This window comes from Sabethes cyaneus, chromosome 2 (genome assembly GCF_943734655.1).
Source record: "Sabethes cyaneus chromosome 2, idSabCyanKW18_F2, whole genome shotgun sequence".
NCBI lineage: Eukaryota > Metazoa > Arthropoda > Insecta > Diptera > Culicidae > Sabethes > Sabethes cyaneus.
In genome coordinates, this window is record NC_071354.1 from 58,820,124 (window position 1) to 58,838,556 (window position 18,433).

Below are 18,433 nucleotides of genomic sequence, written 5' to 3' on the forward strand. Positions count from 1 at the left end.
ATGTTGAACAGCATGCAGGAGAAACCGTCACCTTGTCTCAACCCTCGCCGCGTCTCGAAGGGGCTCGAAAGTGTCCCAGAGATGCGTACGAAACACATCACTCGATCCAATGTAGCTCTGATCAGTCGCGTCAGTTTGTCCGGAAAACCGTGTTCGTGCATAGCTTATCTCGATCGTCTGTATCGTATACTGCTTTGAAATCAATAAATATGTGATGCGTGGACACGTTGTACTCCCGACATTTCTGCAAGATCTGCTGGATAGTAAAAGTTTGGTCCGTAGTTGCGCGAGCCCCCATGAAACCCGTCTGATAATTCCCTACGAAACCTTGTGCTATCGGTGACAACCGGCGTAACAGGAACTGGGAGAGTACCTTGTAGGCGGCGTTTACCAGCGTAATATCGCCATAGTTACAGCAGTCGATCGCCCTTTTTGTAGATGGGATAAACCACTCCTTCCATCCATTCCTCCAGGAGCTTTTGCTCCTCCCAAATCCTCGAAATAACCCAGTGTAGAGCCTTTGCTAGCGTTTCTTCGCCATGTTTATATAGTTCTGCCGGTTGGTGGTCCTTCCAAGCGGCTTTATTGGTCTTCAGCACCCCGATTTCTCGTTTGACTTCCTGGATATCAGGTGCTAGGACATTACTATCTTCCATGGGCGCTCTTAGGTTAATTTCCGTTGCGCCTCCTTCTACGACTTCGCCATTGAGGTGTGCATCGAAGAACTGCTTCCATCTGTCGACCACCTCGCGCTCGTTTCTGATAAGATTCCCTCTCTCGTCCCTATACATGTCAGGTTTCGGTATGTAGCCCTTCCGAGTTTGGTTCACCTTCTCATAAAACTTGCGCGTGACATTAGTTCGGAATAGTTGTTCTAATTTTTCACGATCTCTGTCCTCCTTTTGGCGCTTTATCCTCCTCAGGATCGTGGTCAACTGGTTCCTAGCTCGTCGGTATTTGGCTACACTGAAAATATAATTTCGTATTGTTTTTGAAAAAACATTCGTAAGACTATATTCGTAGCTGCTACAAAAAATTTCATACCATTTAAAAACTTTCGTAGGCTTATTGTCTACCGCAATTGTTGTTATTACGAATGGTTCGTATTTTTTACGAGAGCACATTCGTAGCTGCCTTGCATCAAGACCCATTTCATGCACGGTTGTTGTCTGGCATCATTATCGACGAAAACGGGATGCGAAGATTGTATGAAGATAAAAAAGACTAGTGCAATTATGACCTTCTTGGTATGCAGTAGCTGTGGGTCTGTAGTTTGCAGCGTCGTCTGCTGTTCGTTAAGAAGTATGACAAACGAGCTCAGTTCGATTCCGGATAAAATCAGCTTTTTCAGATATAATAAAGATTTCGCTATTTTTCGATAGGTGTCGGTAATGTAGCATACTGACACCTATCGGAAAATAGTGAAATCTACTATTATTTTTATCGACAGCCTTTTCGAGCATTCGTAAAATCTACGAACCATTTTGTAAAATGCAATAATTCGTACGAATATAGCTTTGTTACTATGTACAAAACATTCAGGATTGATTTTAAGAATCTACTTCGTGGGTTCCTACCCCAACCTCCTCGTGGTACCAGCCGGGATACGAGCAACCTCGGGTGGAGATCGGGTAACCAACCCCGGTGGAAACCAAGGTCGTATGCTGACAGGGGAGGAGGGCTCCTTCGAGCTACGTTGGCCCTCCGGCGATACTGTGGGGTTGGTTGCGGGCTTTGCAAGCCTGAACCACTAAAAAAACCAAAGCAATGGACTCCGTAAGTAATAATAATAACTCTAATCGGAACAATCGGCAAAGACCCAGGCGACGAAAACGGACTAACGATTGGAAATTAGGAACATGGAACTGTCGGTCTCTAAATTTCCTCGGAAGTACCCACGTGCTTTCTAAAGAAGTGAAGAGCCGCAAGTTCGACATCGTAGCGCTGCAGGAGGTATGCTGGAAAGGAACGATGGTACGTACGTATAGAGATGGTCATACCATCTACCAGAGCTGCGGCAATACACACGAGCTGGGCACAGCTTTTATAGTGATGGGCGAGATGCAGAAGCGGGTGATCGGGTGGTGGCCGATCAACCCCCGAATGTGCAGATTAAGAATCAAAGGCCGATTCTTCAATATAAGCATAATTAACGTGCGCAGCCCTCACCTCGGAAGTACCGATGATGACAAAGACGAATTCTACGCGCAGTTGGAGCGTGAATACGATCGCTGCCCAAGACATGATGTCAAAATTATCATCGGGGACTGTAATGCTCAGGTTGGTCAGGAGGAGGAATTCAAACCGGTGATTGGACGGTTCAGCGCTCACCCGCAAACGAACGAAAACGGCCTAAGACTTGTCGACTTCGCCGCCTCCAAGAACATGGCCATACGTAGTACCTTCTTCCAGCATAACCTCTACCATCGGTACACCTGGAGATCACCCAACCAGACAGAATCACAAATCGACCACGTTCTGATAGATGGTCGGCACTTTTCAGACATTATCGACATCAGAACCTATCCGGGCGCTAACATTGATTCGGATCACTACCTAGTGATGGTAAGGATACGTCAAAAACTATCTGTTGTGAACAACATACGATACCGCCGCCCACCACGGTATAATCTAGCGCGACTGAAGCAACCAGAGGTCGCCGAAAACTACGCATTATCTCTCGAAACCGCGCTGCCGGAAGAGGGAGAGCTGGATGAAGCCCCTCTTGAAGACTGTTGGAATGTCGTGAAAACAGCCATTAACAGCGTAGCGGAGAACGTCCTAGGCAGTGTGGCACCGAATCGACGTAACGAATGGTTTGACGAGGAATGCCAGCAGATATTGGATGAGAAGAACGCAGCGCGGGTACAAATGCTGCGTAGAGCCACCCGTCAGAATGTGGAGCGATACAAACAGAAGCGGAGGCAGCAAACCCGACTCTTCAAGGAAAAGAAGCGCCACCAAGAGGAGAAGGAGTGCGAAGAACTCGAACAGCTGTACCGCTTTCACGACACACGGAAGTTCTATCAGAAACTCAACGGATCTCGTAAAGGCTTCGTGCCGCGGGCCGAAATGTGCAGAGATAAAGATGGAGGTATCTTGACTGATGACCGTGCGGTGATCGAAAGGTGGAAGCAGCACTACGATGAACACCTGAATGGCGTGCAGGCGGAAGACCATGATAGGGGAGGAAGTGACCACATTGGTGCAGCAAGCGACGAAGATGTGCCACCCCCATCGATAAGGGAAGTTAAAGAAGCCATCCAGCGGCTGAAGAACAACAAAGCAGCGGGAAAGGATGGCATTGGAGCGGAGCTTATTAAAATGGGCCCGGACAAGTTGGCCGGCTGTCTGCATCAATTGATTGTCAAGATTTGGGATACGAAAGTGTGTTCGTGGTAGAAAACAACGAAAGAATTCGTAAAGCAAACGCTCGTTTTCGTACTATAAACCAAGTTTTATTATCAGTGTAGGTTCTCTCTAGTGGCAATACTTAGATAATTTTTCCAAGCATTTTTTTTCTCCTCCACCGCTTGTTGGCATTCCCTATCAAACCAATCATTTTGTGTACTCCGAGGCTAGGAACCTAGCCCTTTTTTAGCCCTTACATAGTGCCCGATGGCCGACTCTCCGATGTCCGAGCGTATTCTGCCCCAACCGTCTTCGAGGTTTGAAGCACCTAACTCCTCGGAAGAAGGCAGTATTCAGTATTCGCGCGTAGTTCTCGACAGCTTGCGGGTTATCTAGCTGCCTGATGTTCAGCCTTGGAGGGCGGCTTTGACGTGTGCGGTATACGGTGGACAGCTTTGAGCGCACATGTACTGCTACTAGGTAATGGTCAGAATCAATATCCGCACCCCGTTGGGAGCGTACGTTCGTGATGTTAGAGAAAAACCGGCCCTCTATGAGAACGTGGTCAATTTGGTTCAGGTGATCTCCAGGTGGCTTTGTAGATATCCTTGTGCGGGAAAAAGGTGCTTCGGATCCCCAGGCCTCGGGAAGCTGCGAAGTTTATACATCGTTGGCCGTTATCGTTCGTGTCGGTGTGCAGGCCCAGGGCTTCGACCGATCCTTTTTTTCTACCGCAGTCACACCAACGCGCATTCAAGTTCACACCGTCCGTTTAGAGGTGGAATACGAACGCTATGCATAACACAACTGGCAGTTTGCTCAGTCAAACGCCGAATGCACGCAACAGTATGAATGCGTTCTAATGCTTTTTGACATTTTCGTTTCGATCAAGTTGCCTTTACCGTTTGGAGCAGCGAATGACTGCAAAACAGTCAAATGACTGGCAATCACGCTAACGAAAAGCAACCGCACAATCGTATGATTCAATACTACAAAAAAAACAACCACTACATGTGCATGGAAGAAGTCGGTCGGACTCCGTCCAATACAAACGAATATATTGCTTGCGTCGGACCGACGTCCGGGTGACAAACTATTACTGTGAGCAGCCGATTTGGAGACAAAAAGAGAAACGAAAAAATACGTCACCGTATGCTTCCAGTCAGTTTGCAGTTTATATTCTCAAAGCGCAAAGCAAAACGGGAGATTGACTGTTTGCTTTTGCTGAGATGCCGCATGAATTGTAAGACGGCAGCAGCGCAAGCGGCATATTGACTGGATAAGAAAAACAGTCAAATGATCGTTCAAAAAGCGGAGTTTGAATGCGGAAAGTTCGCATTCACGGCAGTCACATTCAACTTGCGATCCCTTTTCAAGCCCTGTGCAGGCCATGGGGTCCTACCACCGGTCTATACATTTCTTCCCTACCGACCTGGGCGTTCAATTCCCCGATGACGATCTTGATGTCCCCACACGAGCAGCTGTCGTACGTTGCCTCCAGCCTCGCGTAGAACGCTTCTTTGTCATCGTCGGGTCTATCTTCGTGCGGGCAGGGCACATTAATGATGTTATAATTGAAGAAACGGCCTTTTACCCTCAATACACACATTCTCTCGTTGATCGCCCTCCAATCTATCACGCGATCCTGCATTCCGCCCAACACTACAAAGCCCGTTCCCAGTTCGTTGGTAGTGCCACCGCTCTGGTAAAACTGGGTCTTTCCGCCACGGATCTTCCATTCCTTCTCTCCTTTGCGACAGATTTCCTGCAGAGCTACGATGCCGAGTTTCCGGGGTTCCAGCTGTTCAATCAGCATCCGCTCGCAACCTGCGAAATTTATAAATCTGCAGTTCCAAGTACCGAGTCTTCATTCGTCGTCCTTGATCCGTCGCCTAGGTCGATGCCGAATAATCCGCTCCGAGTTTGCTTGAATTTTGTTAGTTTTTTTTTTTAAATTTAAAAACATGCTGATAAATCGATAGAAACGTTCTTAATGGAGGCTACGTAGCATATGGGAATTGACTTAGTTGGTTCCAACATGGAATAAATCGTGTTCCTGACCGTATAGAACGTTGGAGTCTTCGACAAAGTTGTTCAGCAGATCAAGGACTTTTCGTTGCATTGTAGCATTTCGGAATCGTCTCACTACGTGGCGCTGGTATATATGTAATATTCTTATATAGACTGTCTCTTGAGCTGCTGATTAGAAAGTTGCGGTTTTCGGGAAGGTTACTACACTAGCGCAGCCGGTTGCACTATCTCCCATATCATGTTGAAGGTGGCAATCATTTGAGTAACCTTCCCGTAGACCGCAACTCAGATAGTCAGCAGCTCTAGATACAGCCTAAATAAGAATATACCAGCGCCACGTAGTGAGACAATTCCGAAATACTACAATCCAGTGAAAACCCGTTGATCTACTGAACAACTTTTTCGAAGACACCAACCTTCTATGCGGTCAGAATCGCGAGTTATTCCACGTTGGAACCAATTCAGTCAATGCCCATATGCAACGTAGACTCCAATAAGGACGTAACGTATTGACGACACCCCATCAGCCATATATACGTTTGCCAGACGGACGGTTGCCATACGTACGATTGCCATACAGACGAATGCCATAATGTATGTTTGCCATAATAGACGGGAGCCATAATGTACGTTTGCCATATTTCATATTTTTGGTATGGAGGCCCAGAACTACATTTCGACCAGCTCAAAGCTTAAAGAACCAGCGCGACCAAGTCGCAAGAGGCGTAATTGATTCAGCTTAAATAAAGCGGCTTTGTCGCTTTTCATTTTATAAAGGGTATCTCAATCAGGGCCCGACAACGTCACCTTCAATTGCATAGCGTCACTCAACAATGAAGCAGTGAAGCTTCGGTTTCAACAGAAGCAGCACCGCTTCAGTTTCAAACTGGCTTCAGTCAGCGTCAGCGAAACGAGTTTCACTTCATCATGACTGTCGGTTTCAACTTTTCATTTGTACTTTTCTATCAAATATTCAGAAGAAGGCCAGCAACTTTGAATGCAAATAAATTGAATTTGAGTAACATTTGCTACAATGCAACGCATATTAAAGTTAACCTTGTTAATGTTGAAAAATCTTACCTGAATTTCTACCGTCGTCAATTGAAACAACAGTTGATAGTGAACTGAAGCTTGCTTGAAACGTTCTGTTCAACAAATGAAGCATGTCACTTCATGTATGAAGCGAAGGTAAGAGAAAGTCAGGTTCATTTATTTATTTCGACGATGCCGGGCCCTGATCTCGATGCGAGGACTAGGCAAAACTAATTAGAGGACGGTAAGCCTAGAAAAACGAATAGACCTAGACAGATATGATTTCTGGTGGGGAGCTGCCCCCGTTAAATATATGGATTATGGCAAACGGAAATTATGGCTCCCGTCCATTATGGAAAACGTACATTATGCCATGCGTACGTATGGCAACCGTCCGTATGGCTATCGTATTTATGGCTCTCGTCCGGTCACCGCTTCGAGGTATGACGCTGGCCCAATAAGCCAGTCGTCGTATGTCCGAATCTCGGCTAGGAGAGGCTGTTAAAGTCAATAGGATCGTAGTAACTGGTCCTGCAATTGTGCTGACTCTAACAGCTGGCTACGAAGTCTGTCGTGTAAAAACAGAAGGTTAAATTTCGATTACGGAATGTAGCACCTAGGCTTTGCTTTTTTAACATCAATTTATAGGCATCCGGCACTCCGGGTGTTCTTATCGCTCTGATTAAGGGGAAACCGAAAGTGGTTCAAAGATGGCTGGGTAAATGGCTACCATTCGAAGCATGTATTGTTTTGCACCTTAAAAATGCATCTGTATTGGCAGAGTACGCTTTCGCCACGTAATCAGTGCATCCAGCGTTGTTATAATTTCCTAAAACTTGTAATTCAAGTTATCGATCTGCTATGTATCAATAAACGCTCAGCAAAACATAATTGCTAATGGAAAATAAATTTAACTGATCATATCGATCATTACGTGTTCATAAAAGCGACCAATGTATAATTTGGAATTAGTTAATAGATATTTGGTTGCGCACATATTTCGTTGAACTAGCGATTTCCGAAAAAGCAGCAACACAGTATCAAACTTTCGTCACATCAATGAGCTTTTAAAGAGCTTTCAAGTTTCGCCGCATCGATGAGCTTAGAGTGAGGTAAACAAACAAAACGCAAACGCAGGAATCAAAAACGCAATCCGATGCAAGCGGATTAATTAAACATCTTAGTGATCCTACGCATTATTCGGTTGCTGCTGTTAATTTTGATTGAATCGGAATGCCTTGATAAAGAAAACAAACCCTTTTTCGGGATGTTTGTAGTCAGTGCGGTTGGCTGCGGGTCAGCTGTTTATGTTTGCAAGCTCCGCTATTTGACATATATTACCAATACTAATGCAATATTCAAATAAACGTTTAGGTTTTTAACGAGCACATGAGCTGTACAGTACAGTGTTTGTCGCACTAACACAATAACGTTAGCCACTTTCGGTTCCGCCTTAAGGTATTTTCTTGTCGTTCGCAAAACGGTCAACATAATGAATGATTTCCAGCCTTCTTACGCCACATTTCTAAACATAGATTTGGAGGGCCATTCCATTCTCGTGAAATGCCTATTTCCAACACGGTACCTGAATTCTCCACAACGAGAGACAGACAATGTTTTCAGTTTTTCATGTTGGGATTTAGCTTGTAGTAAAATGGCACAATTTCCTTTAATTCCAATCCATCATGTCTAATTTCATTTTTCTTTCCAAAGAAACCAAAAATAGCATTCTTTCTTTCTCGAATTCGTATCATTGAATTAAATAAATGTGGGTAACCTACTCACTTCAGGCGGTCTGCGGTAAAAATAGATCATCTTCAAAGACATTTTCCTACGTACCGACTAGTACGAAATAATGTACCGCAATCCCAACCCAGTTACTGCAACTGAGCGAAAACACGCATTTACTGTTTTAACCGAAGCTAAGGTCCGTTTGGCTCAACCGCAAGCCAACTAGGATGTACATACACACAGAAGAAACACGTCTATAGCCGCAAACTTAGCTTAACATCTACATTTTCCAAATACTTACCGCTTCGGTGTGGATCGGATGTACGGCGAATAAAACGCCGGCGAATAGGGCGAAATTTTTCCGCAGCCTGGCGATCGTCGTGCAGACTCGGGTGAACAGGACACAGGCGGCGGCGTGCAGCACTACGTTGGTAGCATGAAACCATAGCGAGCGAAGGCCAAAGGTTATATAATTCAATCTGAAAGCAAACGAGAGAAAAGAAAGGCACAACAGGGTGAGTGAGTGAGTGAGTCAGTGAGTGGGAAGAGGATTGGTAACAGAACAGAAAGCCGGCTGCTGGTCGCCAGCGGGGAAAGCTCAACTCGACGGCAGTGATGAAAGGACTAAACCCGTGGGTGAGTACCGGTTGGTACGGTATAAAATATTGAATCCCAACCGAGCACAATGGGTAATCTTTGCAGCTCTCGCTTAGGACTTCAAATTTAAACAGTAATTATCTAGTTTTAGTGAATTGCGGGAAGACTCCGTTTCTGTTTCATTTTTGATGAAGGTTGAACTTACGTTCCCACTGTCTTTCGTCAGCTTCAAGCAAACTGACACTAACTTTGTCTAAAGAATAATGGAGAAAATGACAGAAATTGTGAAAATTTATAATAACTTTACTCGATCCCGTCCGCCTAGGCTAACTGCCTCGAGTACCGGTCCAACTTTTACAGTCGTTGCCAATTTCCATGTACGGTGGAGTTTTTAATCGCTTTAGCATCCACCCCTCGTCCTGCGTTGGATTGTATAACGTCGGCACACATGTGACTTGCACACAAGACTGCCTGCTCCTTCAACGATCTGGAAGGGCTTTTCATACAGATGTGCTTTCATAATAGCAAAATCAACTTTGCCAACGAAGCCGTGCTTCCGAACAGAAATTCAAAGTAACTGGATGAGGACAGCTAAAGAAATAATAGAACTAGAAAGCCGCAGCGCAGTAGCGGCGATGACAGGGCAGGGCGAACTGAAATGAAATTTCGTTCATTTGTTCGTTTCACTTTAATCATTTATTCATCGATGGTAATTTGTCAAAGGAACTTTTCACAACTGCTCCAGCCACCGCACAGTGGAAAATACTGGAACAAAACACTCAAAATGGAGTTGAAGTTTTCCATGAAGTATTATTTTTCTATGAAAGTAGACAGACTAATTAACTATATTCCAAAATTTCAGAGCACTGGGAATCTTACAACTTTTTGGAGAATTTTTTAAATCTGAAGTTTGTGTGACAACTTCCCATGTTTTTCATTCAACGCAAGTTTCGAAAAACTGTTTTTAATCGTATCCTGTTAGGTATTTGCATACAAAGAAAACGTGATTTGGTATTGAAATGGTTATAGATTAGCACCTTATTTTGCAGATTGACGAAAATCAAGTACACTCTAAAATATATTTGCTTCAAATCTCAAAATAATAACACACATGTGACTTCGCATTTTCAAAGTAGAGTATCTTTTTTTGGGAACGGAAGGTAACCGTCATTTTTTCATATTTTATGTAGAATTTAGGCTACTTTCCAAAAATCATATCCGCATTTTGCGCAGATTTGCGCAAAGACTAAAAATATTGAATTTTTTAGAACCATGTGTTTTTATGCAATTCCGCTTTATAATTACTTCTAGCAATACTATTAAAGATATTTGTAAAGAAATTCTTTGAGCATTTAGCAGCTAAAGGTTAGTACCAGGTCAGCAGAGCAGAAGTAACACTTTGATATTCAAATTTTAGTGAATAAACATGGTTATTAGCTGGAGAAAGTGCTATTTTTAAAATTCAAAATTTATTTTTAGATGTGGCTCAACGTTATGGATTGCTGAGTGTTACAAGGTCATTACTACTTCGCCTAATTAGCCCAATGCAAAAAACACAGAATAAAAATAATAGTTCAAGTAGTTATAAAACTTTTCTTAGAAAATTATTTTAGAGACACCCTAATTATTGATTTTTTTAAATATTTGTAAACTTTAAGCTATAGTAGTCAATTTGGTTCACAGTTATATACAAAATATGCAAGCTCCATACTACTTTACCAATTTTATTAGTTTTGTCTCAGTTTTGTTCTGACTGGCGCCACTGTGCACCGGCGCAGCAGGAGCAGCAGTAGCAGCAAGTGGGAGAGACAAAACGAACCGAAGAAAGGATTCGTTTGTGTCCAACCAGCTATCCGACCAGAGTCCGTCCATCCATAGGACATCCGGGCAAGAAAGCGAAGAACAATGGTTTCAGTTTCCGGCTTATGTACTACTCCTCCCCCTTTATCTTTGCTTCGCGCTGTTCAAGGGATGTAATTTAGTTCGGTTTTCTATTTGCTATACGCATAATGTATACTTATTTGGTAATGCCATTGAGTTTAAACTTTGATTTTAAATTCACAGCATCAAACATCTCAAATATATATGTATTTTGACCAATGTTTTTTATTGTTATTTACTAAAGTAGCTTTACATTATCGTATTGGTTTGGGCAGAAGGGTTGCAGAATGATATGACATGTTACACACGGGCAAAGTTTATGAAACTATAAATGAATTTAAAAGATAAGGGGGCATCCATAAAGTACGTCACGCTTATAGGGGGAGGGGGGGGTTGACCTAATCGTGACGATTTGTGACGTAGGGGGGAGGGAGGGTATGAAGTTATGTGACATCACATGAAAAAAAAATCAAATGGAAAATTTGTTCGGGAAATTATAATTTAACCTTCATTTTAAGATACAACTATTGAAGGTTTCTATAAAATTAACGTTCTAAAGGATTTAAAAAAAAATAGTTAAATTTTTTGAGTGAATTTTTTTTAACATATACTGTGGTATTCCGATTATATCTACACCTGGTTTAATCTACACCCGATTTTGTCTACCATTTAGACCTGGTTTTATCTGCCTTTTTTCAATTGTCATTTCAACCATGAGGCATGAAAATTTGGAAGATTTCATGAATTTATGAATAGCAGAGAATATTTCTTTGTATTTTATAGCTTACTATATGACATCTGTGGTATGTAATTATACACAGAATGGGTATAATAATGCTGAAGTAAAATACGCAAAGTAACTTCCATTTATTTTGTAACACATCTTTTTATCATTCCATAATGATCCTTTTTGAGATTTTTCTATACCGTAACGCTAATGGGCACACCCCGTCTCCGCTATGAACTAAGGTTGTCATCTTTCTTTCTTTGAAAATTCTAATCAAAAGTTTATCTTTCTTTAAAAAATCATAACTTTTGATCCATTGAACCGATTTTAATAATTTTATTACCAAATAAATACCTTTTATTTACCATTTTATTAATGAGTTTCACAAGAAAAAAACAATAAACTGATGTTCAAATTTTTTTATGATTGCAAAAACATTTTTTGTATGAGCCTCTTAAAATCACTTAAAACATTTAAAATATTCGTTTTTTATTTTTTTATTACATGTACTTTCAATGGCAAGCTAGTTGTTTACATACGACATACGACAAAAAACAGACCTGTAACATTTTCAGTTTTTGAGATACTCTTTTTTTAAGGAATAAAGATGCGTAAATGCAATGGACTCACATGGCGTTTTATATGAGAAACATTTCTGTGTCAAAAACCAGTATAATCAATATATGTAGAATGCCAGTGTCGCTGCAGTGCGCGTGGTAAACATCACACTTGTTCAGATAATGTATTTACAGTATATATGCATATGTGTGTGTGCCTGAGATTCACCAAAAAGGAATCTCATTGTCAAACTTTGACAACCAGTTTAAAATTTCAAATATGGCTGCCAAGTAATGTGATTGGAAACTTCGCTTGCTGCAAATTTCTGAAAAAATCGGTGCAAAAGGGCGCAGTTGTGGGATTCAATTCATCCGGACGAAAAGAAAAAGAACGTTTAAAAACATTTCACTGGCATGAAAACACAGCGATGAGCGCACTGATGACAGCACCAACGAGCGCACAGATAAAGAACAGATAAATAACAATGAGCAACTTTGACAATGAAGTTCCCGATTCATAGACTTGATACAGATTGTTAGCATCATGTTTACCACAATGAGTCCCGTAGTAAAACAGCGACACTGGCATTCTATATATATATTGATTCTACTCAAAAACCCCTTTTATTACAAGTAAAAACAAAAACCATACGTCTCCATTGTATTCTCGACACTTTATGAAAACTTCTTGTGAATCTTTTCAATGTTTTTGCGATAATAAAAAGAAAGTTTGGGCTTCAGTCCAATATTTTTTTCTGAAAAGCTTATTAAAATACTTTCCATTTGGTATTAACATAATTTAAATCGGTTCAATGGATCAAAAGTTATGAATTTTTAAAGAAAGAAAGGTGGAAAAATGGCAACTTTCGGGACTACACTGACTCCGAAAAGAAAATCCCAAGTACCAAATGAAAATACGGATCTAAAATTTACTGTAAAGGAATAAGTATACAAAATTTGAATAAAATCTGAGCAATTTTGAATTTCGATATGTCTTTTTTCATAATATTGCTGAGTTGACATGCATTATGGCTAATGGTTGATATGAATAAAATGAGCCCTATGCGTAAAATTACGCTGAAATAGGGGGATTAGGGGCATAATGAGCACACGGGGCGAAATGGGCACCCCTCTTTTCTACGAAAGTACGCATTTTGTAACATCATATGGCATGCGGAACACTGCTGTAGGTACTACAGTATCTATTTATCAAAAAATTAGTGATCTCTACTTTTAAAACACGGAGTTATATTAAAAAACTCAACGTGGTTCTCAGACGCTGAAAAAATTATAATTTTGGTGCACTACCAAATAAGGTTTTACGATCATTTAAATATCTTAAACTATAAAGTGCACACTGCAACATGATGTATACATTGTATCTCAAATTTCACCAGCATTGAAGTTTTGATTTTATACTATAAATAGTGTAAAAACCCATTTTTACTTTAACTACTTGACTGGGGGCGAAATGGGCACCCTTAGGTGAGGTGAAACGAGCACTATGTCACATTGACTAACCTGTCAGTTTCTTTGTTTATCGCATCAATGCTTGTTTACAGTGATGGTATGAATATGCCAAGAGAATCCGGAAGACATAATTGGTCAAAAAAGGCCTTGCAAGTGGCCTTGACCACTCTAAGGCGAGACGGAATACTCACAAAACAAGTCGTCAAGTACCACAGCATTCTGCGGCAGACGTTAGCTCGGTATGTTAGGCCAAACGAAAGGGCAATCTCTGGGCAGGAGGTGGACTAAATTGATTGCTTCAAAACTGTTTCCGCTCCCGCTACTGGACAAGAGCTGGTAGTCCATATTTTGTATATGGAGGTTTAATGCTACGGTATTACTACCCGTGAAATCAGAACCCTCGTATACCAGCTGGTAGAGGGAAACGGAAAAGCATATGTCTTCAACACTAAAACACGGCTAGCTTAAGCGTCATCCGAAACTTTCCTTGTGTGCTCCAGAGGCAACCTCCGCGGATTAATTGCCTTTAAGCGGCTTGCGGTCAACAGTTTTATCGGCGTTTTGACACGTTTTATGTTTGTGTATGTATGGGTGTGTATGTGTATGTGTATATGTGTATGTATGTGTTTATGTATGTGTATATGCATGTGTGTGAGTGTGTGTATATGTGTGTGTGATTGTTGTTCTTATATACACCCTTCAAGCATGTGTTTATAAGGGTGCTCATTATGCCCCAGGGGGAGCTCATTGTGCCCCACACACTGACCGATTTTTAGTTTTTGAAACATAAGTTTAAATTGCAATTTTCGTCATCATATCAATTATTTTTCAATTTGTTAACAGTATGCCTTTAATTATCGATAGTGAATGTATGTTTTGCAATGACGACACTTTAAAAATTCTGTCATTTTGGGTGCTTAAATCAGTCAACAAGTTAGGGTGCTCATTATGCCCCTAATCCCCCTAATACATAATTGAAAAAAATTATTAATAATAACAATATTTTTTGTTCATTTAAATTATTTTGGAGCAATTTATTTTTCACCAAAATTGTCTACTTTCCAAATATATCTACCAAAAATTTTCGGATGGGTAGATAAAATCGGTAAACCACTGTATGTGTTAACAGGACTCATTTATTCTTCTATGTAGTATGAACTCTCCATTCAGGCCTTACAGAATATGCAGTGCACCGCTGAAGAGATGCTTGAGTACCGTCCTGACTAAAAGATTTTTGCAACCGCAAAATGCAGTCGCACAAACTCCTGAGGGGCTACGGGGTGCTACCAGGGACCTATGGCAATGTTTTCCCTTGATATTCGTGCTGAACTCAATCGATGAACATAAACTCAAACCGAAGTTCCACGGCTGCTTTTAAGGTTTTTCGGTATAATTTATACTGCCCCTCACTCAAAAGCTCTCTGAAGGATAGAGTTTATGCCACTTGCGGATTAAATTTCGCATCTAAGGTGGTGTTGAATGATTGCACGATTGAATGAATATACAAAATGACAAAATCCGTCAGAAAAATTCTTCCATGGCGTGTTACTGCAAGACGTCAGCAGGAAGTCCTGATTCTTTCAACTAGATCAGACGAATTTGAGTGGATGAATGTAAAGGACGTGGATATGCGCGATACATTAATCGACGACACATCAGCGACTTCTGAAGCGAATCCGATCGCAGCAATTGGAGATCATCTTCAAAATCCGTGAATCGATGACTTATAAGCTCGAAAATGTTCCTTTTTTAATTTGCTGAAATTAATTTGATAGCTTTAAATAAAAAGGTTGTAATGAATATTTAATTTTTTTGTTGTGAAGGGGGTGAGGGGGGGGGGTTTCCGTGACGTGACGTACTTTCACAGGGGGGTCACGAATGACGAAATGTGACAAGGGGGGAGGGGGGTAGATTTTGGTCAAAATTTGCGTGACGTACTAAATGGACGTCGCCTTAGAAGTCGTTCACTCGCTCTCTTGTATTGATCAAATTATTTCAAAATATTCATAAAGCTTGTGCTGAAAGTCAATATTATAACAAAAAGTACAAATAGGAAAATACCATAAATGTTTCATCATATGAAAAATTCTGTTATTTTCATTACCATATTCATTTCATCATCATCATATCATCATCATTATCAATCGGGGCCTGCCACAAAAGACGACCATTTAGACTGTCGCAGTGACCTTTTAGCCCAATGCTCATCATCATCATCATCATCATCATCATCATCATCATCATCATCATCATCATCATCATCATCATCATCATCATCATCATCATCATCATCATCATCATCATCATCATCATCATCATCATCATCATCATCATCATCATCATCATCATCATCATCATCATCATCATCATCATCATCATCATCATCATCATCATCATCATCATCATCATCATCATCATCATCATCATCATCATCATCATCATCATCATCATCATCATCATCATCATCATCATCATCATCATCATCATCATCATCATCATCATCATCATCATCATCATCATCATCATCATCATCATCATCATCATCATCATCATCATCATCATCATCATCATCATCATCATCATCATCATCATCATCATCATCATCATCATCATTATCATCATTATCATCATCATCATCATCATCATCATCATCATCATCATCATCATCATCATCATCATCATCATCATCATCATCATCATCATCATCATCATCATCATCATCATCATCATCATCATCATCATCATCATCATCATCATCATCATCATCATCATCATCATCATCATCATCATCATCATCATCATCATCATCATCGTCATCGTCATCAACCTCTACCCATCTCTTTCTATATCCATCTCTTTCTATATCCATCTCTTTCTATATCCATCTCTCTCTATATCCATCTCTCTCTATATCCATCTCTCTCTATATCCATCTCTCTCTATATCCATCTCTCTCTATATCCATCTCTCTCTATATCCATCTCTCTCTATATCCATCTCTCTCTATATCCATCTCTCTCTATATCCATCTCTCTCTATATCCATCTCTCTCTATATCCATCTCTCTCTATATCCATCTCTCTCTATATCCATTTCTCTCAATATCCATCTCTCTCTATATCCATTTCTCTCTATATCCATCTCCCTCTATATCCATATCTCTCTATATCCATATCTCTCTATATCCATATCTCTCTATATCCATCTCTCTCTATACCCAAATCTCTCTACATTTTGTTGCATGATTATGCTCCAACACATACTGCAAATCCGGTAAAGAAAATGATAAGGCCAGTGCAAATTATTTTTAAAGTTTTTGTCCCCCCGCCCTTCAAAATGGGCTCTAAAAATCAGGGGGCAAAAAAAAATTGTCAAACTTGAGTAAAAGTTGTTTGTATAAAATCAATTACCTGAGGGTTTTACAGCCTAAAAAACTCTAAAAAAAACAGTGTACGGAGTGTTAACGCTTCTAACATGAAACAAAAGTGGAACTACAAATAATGTAATTTCCAAAAATTGGCTAAAAAAACTTTTTCGATTTTGACTCTATTGTGGAAGGTTTTTGCATGAAAAATAATAACGTACCGTGACCGCACATAATTGCGATCAGCTCCTAATTCCGATCACTCAACCTAAATGGTCAATTTTTAGAATAGCTGCCAAAATCTGTAGTAAATGAGCACGCTTAGTTATTGTGCTATGTGTTTATGTGTCAGTTGTTGAAAAATGACTGCCTTTGGGGCACCATGCACTTCAAAATAAAATTAATTCGACAGGCAGAAGCAAAAAACGTCATCAAAATGTATTTTCTTAGCCGAAGTGCTAAGCGTACGATCAAATTTGCTAAGATCATAGCAGCGTGAAAACATATTACCTTCTTCGGTATTCTACAATAGATACAAGCATGATACAATAGATACAAGCATATATAACCGTTCTGCATCAAATTTGGCTGAAAAATGCTGAATTTGCGGAATTTATTCCATTAAAGTAATTGATCGGAATTACAAACATAATTTTTTTTCTGCTTTTAATTCCGATCACTATATCAAAGTTATAAACTGGCAAAATGCAAGCTAACGAAGTTACTATTTGGATTTTAGGATTGATTGCATCGTGATAACATGGTAGGATTATCGAAATTTTTTGACGTAGGACTACGTCTTACGGCAGGGTGTCAACCAAAATTTGGAGTTAAGCTACCGTCACGAAAGAATGAAAGATTATGAACGGTAATAGCTCTTCCAATTTAAAATGGATTTTGATCATAAACGATGCAGCAATTGTATGACTTTCTTGAAAAGATTGTTTGCCAATCGCTAAATAGTGAAAATTAACGAAAGCTTTCAAGCTAAAAATTCTCCATACATTTTTCGTATGATAGTCTTGCTTCCCAGGCACGGACGACCATTACACACCAAGCTCGTGGCTGGTGCTGATTAGCATTAGCATAGGCACAAGCATAGGATTCCGTCCGTGTGCTGCTACTCCGTTATTGACCAGGACCGATGAAAATTGCAGAATGATGGCTGGAAAAAGCATGCTAAGGACAGCGCACTGTTCCTTTTTGTGCAACCTTATCAGGTCCCTGCGTGCTGATCAATACAGACGCCGGCTACGTCCGAATGAGGGTCCTGGTGGGATAGGAAGGAATGTTACTCCAATACTTGTTGCTAATAAAGACCAGGGAATCCTCAGCATCTTCACAAGCATCAAGCTTGTGGCTGCTGCTCATTCAAGACAAAGAAGCAAAATAAACTTGCGTGTTTTTTGTTTACTACAGAGCACAGTATAGCTAGGTGCTGCATTCCGATTTGGAATTTTGACCTTCTGTTTTTATACGACAGATTTCGTAGCCTGTAAGAATACGGGACAATTATGCTACAAATCCTTTGACTCTTTCAGTCGAGATTCGAACATGTGACGTCTAGCTTCCTGATCAGATGATTCTAGCAAAAATCTTACAGAATTGTTGCTCAAGTGGAAATTTCTATCAAACTTTGTTATAAATGTTTCTACCAAGATTCTATCTCGTTCTGTTACTTATAAATCGCTT

General features: G+C 40.5%; 1 protein-coding gene across 1 annotated transcript in view; it reads right to left on the bottom strand.

Annotated features, from left to right (window-relative positions):
- Positions 1-18,433, bottom strand: part of LOC128734894 (protein O-mannosyl-transferase TMTC1-like) — a 182,061-nt gene that overhangs the window by 94,256 nt on the left and 69,372 nt on the right. Inside the window, exon 2 of the mRNA XM_053829291.1 lies at positions 8,447-8,624. Coding sequence (XP_053685266.1) covers positions 8,447-8,624 — 178 coding nt within the window. The remainder of the gene's footprint in view (positions 1-8,446; positions 8,625-18,433) is intronic.